At 33.0% G+C, this 11,115-nt stretch overlaps 1 protein-coding gene across 6 annotated transcripts; it reads right to left on the bottom strand.

The window, feature by feature from the left end:
• Window positions 1–322: 322 nt before the first annotated feature.
• On the bottom strand, window positions 323–9,120 carry LOC143241862 (granulin-2-like). Of its 6 annotated transcripts, XM_076485143.1 has the most exons (4): window positions 9,011–9,120; window positions 8,624–8,683; window positions 7,549–7,817; window positions 323–443 (listed from the first exon to the last, which is right to left on the bottom strand). In XM_076485143.1, exons 2-3 carry the CDS (start codon window positions 8,679–8,681, stop codon window positions 7,570–7,572), a joined length of 306 nt encoding a protein of 101 aa, XP_076341258.1. In that variant the 5' UTR covers window positions 8,682–8,683; window positions 9,011–9,120; the 3' UTR covers window positions 323–443; window positions 7,549–7,569. The 6 variants fall into 6 exon arrangements, with proteins under 6 accessions (XP_076341258.1, XP_076341260.1, XP_076341261.1 ...); XM_076485145.1 differs by lacking the exons at window positions 7,549–7,817; window positions 8,624–8,683 and adding an exon at window positions 1,511–1,570 and having other exon boundaries at window positions 323–706; window positions 9,011–9,064; XM_076485146.1 differs by lacking the exons at window positions 7,549–7,817; window positions 8,624–8,683; window positions 9,011–9,120 and adding exons at window positions 1,511–1,570; window positions 1,899–1,989 and having other exon boundaries at window positions 323–706.
• Window positions 9,121–11,115: the final 1,995 nt, after the last annotated feature.

Below are 11,115 nucleotides of genomic sequence, written 5' to 3'. Positions count from 1 at the left end.
GATCAAAACGTTTAATTAATATAAATCAATAAATAAATATTTCTTAAACACAAAATATATTTTTGATGAGTTTTTGCTACGTGTTATTAAAATCATGTAGAAATCAAAGTAATAACATGACACATGTTATTCATTAAATCATGAAGTCTGCATGTTATCTCTATCTTAATTATAAATTCTATAAATATAAGATGCTGATAAACTTACCCACATTAATGTCAGACTCATGTTTAAGATATGTTTGTATTATCACTGTTTTGTCAAACTGTTTTTTGATGATCTGAAGTTCGACACATTATAATAAAACAATCTTTATCACGTGTAGTTTAATTTATAACTTTTATTTTTCTCGTCAATTTTTAGTTACAATAATGCATGGAAAGGATGTCAGTTAAAAATATAGACTTTAATTTTAAAACAAAAATTTTAAAGGTTTTTGTTTGGTTTTTTAATTTCCGTGCTCAAGATTTTCCAGCTTCGACGAGAGATGTCGCTGTCGGCGCATCACCCCTAACTGCACCAGCAAAGGATGGACATCGATTACATCTGTTAGAATCTGCTGAACACGAATGCAGAGAAGGACAACATGTTTTGCCACTACAGCAACAGACGGCATTGCGATATGGGCAACAACCGAAACTGCCATTTGGACGCAAGCAACAAGTAAACCCGTCAGGGCAGAACCATCCATTTCCACAGTAAACAGCTACGAATAAAATAAATCGTTCATATTACATTATGTGTTAACAATAGAATGTTTATCACTGATCGTTTCGACTCTCCCAAGTAATATCATAATAACCTTTATTTTACTTCACACAATCAAGATACTAAGTTAAGAAAACATAACTTTTAGCTGTTGTCGTTATTAAACACATGACAGAGGTAGACAGATGGGTAGTCCTGTACCATGTGTTTCTACACCAGTGGACCAATACCAAGTATTTTAATTACTGTGTAAACAAGTGTTTTATATCTAAAATTAATAAGAAACCTAAGAAAGAGCACAACTTCTATAACCGTTTAACCCTCAATTTTAATATTATAAGATGTATAATAACATGTCTGTGATAAAGGTTTTTCAATTCAACTATTTTAAAAATAAATTGTAAACAGTATAAAAATATAACTTGGCTAATTATCTGAATTAATTATATATCATGTGCACGTCCATCTGCTAATGTATGTGACCTGTTTCTTATTTTACTTCTTGTTTCTCCGGACGATGGCGCTGTAGATGACAATAGAAACATGGAGAGACTGGTTCAACAAAGGTAACTGTTTATTTTATGAAAGTTTTACCGTGTTAAACAGTTTAGTAGATTTTAGTTTTATCGTGTTGTATAACTTACGTTCAGGTTGATATTTTAGTAGGAAGTCGTCCTTAGTTTGTTAAAACGTATTTCGTTCCACAGATTCCAACAATTCCTTTCCAGAGTCAGATCACGTGATTAAATACATAATAAAGACAAACCGATGTGTAATATTCAAAATTCTTTGACAAACTTACCATAAACGTCTCCCGCTAGGACGACAAGAGAGAACAGAACTAGGAATGCGGTCTTCATGTCTACAATATACGAATCCCAAGACACTGAAGAGATTCAAAATAAATCAAAACAATTTATTAAAACAGGAACAAAACTTACAACGGAATTCCATAAAACAAACGAAGCATTTTGTTTTGAAAAATTACAAAGACGTAATTCTGCGTTGTTGTTAAACTGTGATTTGTTACAAATATCACGAATGATAATTTTAACACGTTAAAAACAGTATTTTACTTCACTTGTTATTCAGAGAAAAATGTTTCATTTTAAACATGCTAAGAAAGTTATTACTTCTAAAGTTATAAAACAGATAATTCACACATAATGAACAACATAAAGATATCCTACCTTCCGATGACTTTCAGTTAACTTCACTTGCTAGTTTTGTTTATTGTTTCAGACAGTACTAGAAACAGCGAACAGTCCATATCTTTTATAGTAAAATGTTCATAAAAATACGAAATGAGATTTGTCAGAAACTGTTTCACCATATCTAACTCCACCTTGATCTGAATATAAAAACCTGTATTATGGAACACTTTACTAGTTGTCTTGTAACATCCCGAAGCTTTCTTGGAAGGGTTTATTTTCCCATTGTTAATTGGTTCAATATTTTTATTTCAGTTACAGGTAAATATTCCTCATCATCATGACCAGTGACACGCTAAAAATCGGGTTTCCATACTTGCCCTTGGCAAAGCAGAGTTAAACCAATACACAGATCTGACCTTGACAACAAACAAACTAACCAAATAAGGTACAAATTTGTTAAAAAGGAGTTCTTTGTCTCAATCAGAGTCGAAGTGTTACGTAAAAAAACAACTGTCTTCACCCAACCTTTTAGACGTTGAAAACTAGACTAAAATATTTGTCTATTATAATATGTTTGTCGTGAGAGTTGTTCTTTTCATGAGACGACACTTTAAGTTACAAACAAACATACAAGATGAATAAGCCATTTATAATTATACGTTGATACTAAGTTTTATTACTTTTATGGTGACACAGCATTAAGCTTTAGGCTCATAAAGCTAAAATGTAAGGTTAAAACCCTTTGGTGGATGCGCTGAACTACCATGTGACTTGTATTTACAAACGTTTATTAAATTTCGATAAAGTTTTTTTTAGGGTTTGCACAAACAGTCTTCAGTTTTAGTGGAATTGACCGTTATATTATAATGTTCATATGACGAATAGGAGAGACTATGTTCGGTAACAGAATTAGAACAAAATGTGTTTATGTATCAGTGATTCTCAAACGATTGTGTTTTTATAGTGGTGTTTCTGTGTTAGTTATTCTTAAACGACTGTGTTTTTGTCGTAATGTTTTTGTATCATTATTCTCATGAACGATACTACGAATTGTTAAGCCTGAAATTCACCGTTTTATTTTTATATTTATCATAAATCTACAGTTTTTCTCTTTTATATTTTCCCAGCAGGTTACGGACTTTTAAGCAACGTTTACGAGTCTTTCACATGTTTTTTGTAATTACCAGAAAAAAGAAAGTAGTTAAACTTCTATTTTAATTATTAAATGTTGAAACCATCTTGTTACTGGATCGGTCTTAACAATACGTTCTAGAAACGTCGCTATAAATATATATATAAATAAAATAATCAACTTAAAACCATTCATTCCTTCACAGTGGGCATGGCATGGCCAGGTGGTTAAGACGCTGGAGACGTAATCTGAGGGTTGCGGGTTCGAATTCCTAGTCGCACCAATCATGCTCGACTTTTCAAGTATAATGTGACAGTCAATCCCACTATTCGTTAGTAAAATAGTAACTCAAGAGTTGGCGGGGTTTAGTGATGACTAGTTGCCTTCTCTCAAGACTTACATTGCTAAATTAAGGACGGCTAGCACAGATAGCCCTCGTGCAGTTTTTTAGCGAAATTCAAAACAAACCAATCCTTCAAAGTGTTTTATTTTTCGTTACTTAATTTGTCTGACGCACTTGTTCGAGTTGTCTCTCAACATGGGTTTCGATACCCGTGGTGAGTAATGTAGAGACAGCTGGTTGAGTAGCTTTGTGCTTAATTTCAAAGAAAGAATCTTAATTTGTGTAACGAACATTTTCTAGTTACTGACAAATATACATTTTGTTTCTTTTAGAACAAAGCCACGGTGAGCTATCTGCAGAGAAGCGAACTGAATGTTAGTGTTATAAGTTCGTAAACTTACCGATGTCCCACGGCGTGTTAAGTGGGACACATATTTATACACCATGGGTACAACGTACATTTAATAACAGTTACCCAATATGAAATGTCCCCCCCCCGTTGGCTCAAAGATTAAGTTTGAAGGCTTATAACGCTAAAACTTGGGTTTCGATACCCGTGATGGGAACAACACAAGTATCCTATTTCGTAGGCTTCTACCTAATAAAACAAAACGAACATTTTCAATGAACACAAATATCGCTACACTTTCCAACTCTTCCTCAAGTTAACTGTTTACTGTAATGACAACATAATACATTTTGATTTATGTCGTAATGTATATAAATTATTTCGTGGTCTGGAACAACGACTTAAGTAACTTGAGACAAACACACAGACAACTTGAGTTCCTTCACCTTTACTACATTCTGTCCCAGGGTTTCAGTAGACATACTGATGACTTATAACTCTAAAATTCGGTTTTCGATACCTGTCATGAAAGAAGAACAAATAATCCATTGTGTAGCTTTGTGAAGTACATACAAACCAACATAAGTGACAGTTGAGCTACTAACATCAGATAGTCAGTAGGTTAGGCTGAACAAAGTCACAGAAGTAAAGTGATCATTGTATCTTTACTACTTTACCGGAAGATAGGTTGTCACGTTTTTGTTTTGTTTTGTTTTGAATGTCGAGCAAACCTACACGAGGCTATCTGCGCTGGCCGTCCCTCAGTTAACAGTTGAAAGATCGTTAGTCATCCTCACCCACAGCCAACTGTTGGACTAATCTTGTACCAACGAATTGTGGAAAGACCGTCACATATAACACTTCCAAGGCTGAAAGGTCGAGCATGTTTGATGCGACGGAGATTCGAACCCGCGACCCTCAGATTACGAGTCGAGTGTCTTAACCAACCTGGCCATGCCGGGCCGTTTACTTAACTGGCAACTTTGTTATAGAGGTCTTATACTTGACAGTGACCATAGTTAAACACTTAAATGAACAGATGTTCAAACAAGGTTTTGTCAGACAAATGTAATTTTAAGTTGAAGGGGGGAACAATATCTTAAAGTGAAACTTTAATGACCGACAAGTATTCTCCACATTGGTTTAGTATATGTCTCATATCGACACTTTTAATTTTCAGGTGGAGACTGAAGATCAAATAATGTTTGTTGTAATAAGGTTAAAATGTCACTTAACTTTTGACGACCTTAGCCTCAAGTTTGGAATATCAACAAGCTTAGCCTGCAAAGTTTGTTATCCTGTTCAGTCTTGACTGAACCATTGAATTCATTTATAACTTAGCTTCCAAGATTTATAACAAGAAAGTGTTATCTCAAATCTTCCATTTAAAATTTACTGTACAACACTAATAATTAACTGTTTAGAAACATTTAATGAGAAACCAGTCAACCTCAGGAACAAGTGAGACCTAGAGAAACAATACGTCCCACAATACAGGTAAGTGTTTGTAACAACGTGGACAGATTATACTCGTTTCAAAATGATAATGGATGAAGTACAAGTGGTAATTTTACACTTGTACATTTTTGTTTGATGATACAAAACTTTAAAGTAAAGAAAATGTAACCTGCTGGTAAGAAATTACTAAACTCTATGTGTTATCTCAAACTGATTAATACATATCTTATTAACGTGCTATGAAGATGAAACATTTCTATGGTTTTGTTGTCCTTTCGAAAATTTCGTTCGTACTTTCACACAATATATCACGACTCCTGGTGACAAACCCGTAAATGTTTCAGTCCATATAGCTCAAAACATTTAATTAATATAAATCAATAAATAAATATTTCTAAATCACAAAATGTATTTTTGATGAGTTTTTGTTACGTGTCATAAAAATCATGTGGAAATCAAAGTAAATAACATGACACATGTTATTCATTAAATCATGAAGTCTGCATGTTGTCTCTATCTTAATTATAAATTGTATAAATATAAGATACTGATAAGTAAGTCCACGTATCACATAGCGTGTCCACAGAAAACATTATTTATATTTGTAAACAAAGCTTACAACTGTTATTTATACATTTCAGAAGACTTCATAGAAACTGATATCACATGATTGTAAAACATATAATTATACTGACAAAGGTAAGATCGAAGACAGTTTACTTAGAATTATGGAAATTCGTTTCATGTCGTGCATCTTTGTGAACTGAACACAATAAATAATTTATTTAAGGTATCACAACCTTTAACTACAAGAATTTCAACCAGAAAAACACAACAAAACAAATTGATGCATAGTGTTTGACTGAATGTTTTAAACCATTGTATTAAAATAAATAAAAAACATATAACTAAGTTTAAATTCAGAGACCATAATTTTTAAAGCGTTGCTAAACACAAAACAATCTCATTTAATCTCGTCACTATGTCAATATTTTCTTATAATAAAGCGTATATAATCTGGAAACACAAGAACTTACACAGTGTGCTGTAATTTACACATTTAGTAGTCTTCAATATTTGTAATAACATTCATTTAACCATATAAAACGAGGTTAAAAAACTGCTTATAAAATGTTCTACCACATTTTATTTTCAAAACTAACGTACAAACACCATTTTGTACAAACATAATATTTTCCAGACGAAAACCATTTCATTTACGTTTGTTCAGTTTTTATTAGGCACTGAATTTTTTACTGTGTCCATATTTAAAATTTTATTTGAACTGTTTGTTTGTTTTTAATTTTAGTGAAAAGCTGCTTTAGGTTATCTGCACTAGCCATCCGTAATTTAACAGTGTAACACTAGAGGGAAGGAAGCTAATCATCACCGCATACTGCCAATTATTGAGGTAATCATTTAACAGAGAAGGGTGGGATTCACCGTCACGTAAAAACGACCTCCCGGCAGAAAAGACATGTTCAGTGTGCCGTGGATTCGAACACGCGATCCTGAGATTATAAGTCGAGTGCCCTAACCACCTGGCCATGCCGGGGCTCGTCAGGAATTAAAGACGACAGGTTTTTCTCAACAGAGACACAAATTTTTTTCTTTTAAAAATTAATAATCGTTTTGTAAGTGTTTAATAATTTACATCGGTAGTTAACTTGATACCATCTTCACTGTATATGCTTAACAATTATTTGGTTTTTGTGTCCCATCAGCTCTGAAAATCTCTGGGACTGAGCGAAACGTATTGTTTAACAATAGATACAGCGAACGTAGTGCGATTGGAATAATTTTTTCACTTTCTTGTGTTTAAATATCCTTAAGCAGTAGATCTAGTGTCCTTTAGTGGTACAATAGTATGTCTACAGACTGTTCTCCTAAAAACCGGGCTTCGTTACCCGTGTTAAACAGATAGTCCTTCGTGTAACTTTGTTTAATAACAAATAAACAAACTAGAAGCAGAAATTTATTTTTAAAAAGTGGCTCACACCACAAATTCTAACGAACGTGACGTATTATTCTGTTTGTAAGGTATGACATTTGTTCTGAGTTTCTCACAAGCATAATTTTAATTTTATATTTATTGTGTTTAAAATAATAACAGTCTACAATTACTGTATGTAAAACAATGCATGTTGAATATATTTTACTTTATAAACAAACTTACCCACATTAATGTCAGACTCATGGTTGAGATATGTTTGTTTCATCACTGTTTTGTCAAACTGTTTTTGATGATTTGAGGTTCGATACATTCTAATAAAACAGTCTTTATCACATATACTTTTATTTATAACTTTTATTTTTCTCGTCAATTTTTAATGACATGGAAAGGATGTCAGTTAAAAATATAGACTTTAATTTTAAAACAAAAATTTTAAAGGTTTTTGTTTTGTTTTTAATTTCCGTGCTCAACTCAAGATTTCCTAGCAGCGACGATAGATGTCGCTTTCGGTGCGTCTCCCCGAACTGCACCAGCAAAGGATGGACATCGATTACATCTGGTAGAATCTGCTGAACACGAATGCAGAGACTGACAACATGTTTCTCCACTACAGCAACAGACGGCATTGCGATATGGGCAACAACCAAAACTGCCATTAGGATGCAAGCAACAAGTATTCCCGTCAGGGCAGAACCATCCATTTCCACAGTAAACAACAGCTACGGATAAAATAAATCGTTCATATTACATTATGTGTTAACAATAGAATGTTTATCACTGATCGTTTCGAATCTCCCAAGTAATATCATAATAACCTTTATTTTACTTCAAACTATCAAGAGACTAAGTTAAGGAAAATATAACTTTTTAGCTGTGGTCGTTATTAAACACGTGACAGAGGTAGACAAATGGGTAGTCCTCTACCATGTGTTTCTACACTAGTGGACCAATACCAAGTATTTTAATTACTGTGTAAACAAGTGTTTTATATCTAAAATTAATAAGAAAACTAAGAAAGAGCACAACTTCTATAACCGTTTAACCCTCAATTATAATATTATAAGATATATAATAACATGTCTGTGGTAAAGGTTTTTCAATTCAACAATTTTAAAAAATAAATTGTAAACAGTATAAAAATATAACTTGGCTAATTATCTGAATTAATTATATATTATGTGCACGTCCATCTGTTAATGTATGTGATCTGTTTCTTATTTTACTTCTTGTTTCTCCGGACGATGGCGCTGTAGATGACAATAGAAACATGGAGAGACTGGTTCAACAAAGGTAACTGTTTATTTTATGAAAGTTTTATCGTGTAAAACAGTTTAGTAGATTTTAGTTTTATCGTGTTGTATAACTTACGTTCAGGTTGATGATTTAGTAGGAAGTCGTCCTAAGTTTGTTAAAACGTATTTCGTTCCACAGATTCCAACAATTCCTTTCCAGAATCAGATCACGTGACTAAATACATAATAAAGACAAACCGATGTGTAATATCAAAATTCTTTGACAAACTTACCATAAGCGTCTCCCGCTAGGACGACAAGAGAGAACAGAACCAGGAATGCGGTCTTCATGTCTACAATATACGAATCACAAGACACTGAAGAGATTCAAAATAAATCAAAACAACTTAATAAAACAGGAACAAAACTTACAACGTAATTCCAAAAAAACAAACAATTCTGTTTTGAGAAATTACAAAGACGTAATTCAGTGTTGTTGTTAAACTGTGATTTGTTACAAATATCACGAATGATAATTTTAACACGATAGAAAAGAGTATCTTACTTCACTTGTTATTCAGAGAAAAATGTTTTATTTTAAAGATGCTAAGAAAGTTATTACTTCTAAAGTTATAAAATAGATAATTCACACATAATGTATCAATATAAAGATATCCTACCTTCCGATGATTTTCAGTTAACTTCACTTGCAAGTTTTGTCTATTGTTTCAGACAGGACTAGAAATACCGAACTGTCCATATCTTTTATAGTAAAATGTTCACCAAAAATACGAAATGAGATTTCTCAGAAACTGTTTCACCATATCTAACTCCACCTTGATCTGAATATAAAAACTTGTATCATCGAACACTTTACTAGTTGTCTGGTAATATCCCGAAGAAATCTTGGAAGGGTTTATTTTCTCATTGTTAATTGCTTCAATATTTTTATTTCAGTTACAGGTAAATATTCCTCATGGTCAGGCGAGTGACACAACATAACATCAACAGAATCACGCTAAAAATCGGGTTTCGATACTTGCCCTTGGCAAAACAGAAATAAACCAATACACAGATCTGACAACAAACAAACTGACCAACTATGGTCAAAATTTGTTAAAAAGGACCTCTTTGTCTCAATCAGAGTCGAAGTGTTACGTAAAAAACAACTGTCTTCATCCAATCTTTTAGACGTTGAAAACTAGACTAAAATAATTGTCTATTATAATATATTTGTCGTGAGAATTGTTCTTTTCATGAGACGACACTTTAAGTTACAAACAAACATACAACATGAAGAAGCCATATATAAACGTACGTTCATATTAAATTTAATACCTTTTATGGTGACACAGCATTAAGCTTTAAGGCTTATAACGCTAAAAGGCAAGGTTCAAATCCTTCGGTGGATGCGTTGGACTATCATATGACTTGTGTTTATAAACGTATATTAAATTTCGAGTAAAGTTATTCATAGGTTATGCACAAACAGTCGCTAGTTTTAGTGGAATTGCCCGTTACATTATAATGTTCATATGACCAATAAGAGAGACTATGTTCGGTAACAGAATTAGAACAAAATGTGTTTCTGTATCAGTGATTCTCACACGACTGTGTTATTATAGTGGTGTTTATGTATCACTGATTCTCAAACGACTGTGTTTTTATAGTGATGTTTCTGTATCAGTGATTCTCAAACTACTGTGTTTTTATAGTTGTGTTTCTGTATTAGTTATCCTCACACGACTGTGTTATTATAGTGGTGTTTCTGTATCAGTTATTCTGAAACGACTGTGTTTTTATAATAATGTTCTGTATCAGTGATTGTCAAGCGACTGTGTTTTTATAGTGGTGTTTCTGTGTCAGTGTTTCTCAAACGACTGTGTTTTTATGGTGGAGTTTCTGTGTCAGTGTTTCTCAAACGATTGTGTTTTTATAGTGGTGTTTATGTATCAGTGTTTCTCAAACGACTGTGTTTTTATAGTGGAGTTTCTGTTTGAGTTATTCTCAAACGCTATAACGTCCGAATGGTTGAAAGGACGGTCATGCTTGGTGGGATGGGGGTTCGAACCCTGACCCTGAGATTGTGAGTCCCAAATAACTGTGATTCACTGTTGTATGTTATTTCGAAGGCGTTTCTTCACATTTCTGTCCTCTGTCTAACGTTTGGAACTAGAACTATCTGTTATTTCTATTATGTTTGTTGGTGTTTCTCACACGCTATATTGATTTCTCACTTAAGTGTGTTTTAAACAATCTATGTATCATGAACTGCTACAGAAGAATATCTTTTATATACATAGTACATAATAATTATGGAAAACGTATGTCTAACCGTCTATGTTACACTTTGCAGAAAAAATACTTTCTCACGATTCAGCTCCATCTACAGTCTTTCTATAAAAACTCAGACTCAACTTTCGTCCTGTAAGAAATATGTTTACTTGACCCACAATATTATTCAGTTATAAACACGTGACTTAAAGATGACTCAGGACAGTTTTGGGTTCACAAAGAATTATTTGCAATAGTAAGGCGTTATCTACAATGTAAATAAATGTAAACAGTAAACCACGTGAGCTTCATGTCACAACCAATATGTATGCCTGAATGTTCTATAAAGTTGTGTTAAAAAACAGGCTGATCTTCTATCTAGATCGTGCTTACAGCTCGTTTCTTGGACTTGTCTAATGGATTTCGTCTCATCTCTAGTTGGATTTTTTCAAACATCAGCGAGAAACGTCACGAGGATTATACACCCCTAATTTTTGATTTGATAGATTAA

Source organism: Tachypleus tridentatus, unplaced genomic scaffold (assembly GCF_004210375.1).
Source record: "Tachypleus tridentatus isolate NWPU-2018 unplaced genomic scaffold, ASM421037v1 Hic_cluster_1, whole genome shotgun sequence".
Classification (NCBI taxonomy): domain Eukaryota; kingdom Metazoa; phylum Arthropoda; class Merostomata; order Xiphosura; family Limulidae; genus Tachypleus; species Tachypleus tridentatus.
The sequence above is the reverse complement of the archived record's forward strand: the minus strand, read 5'-3'. Positions and strand labels throughout refer to the sequence as shown.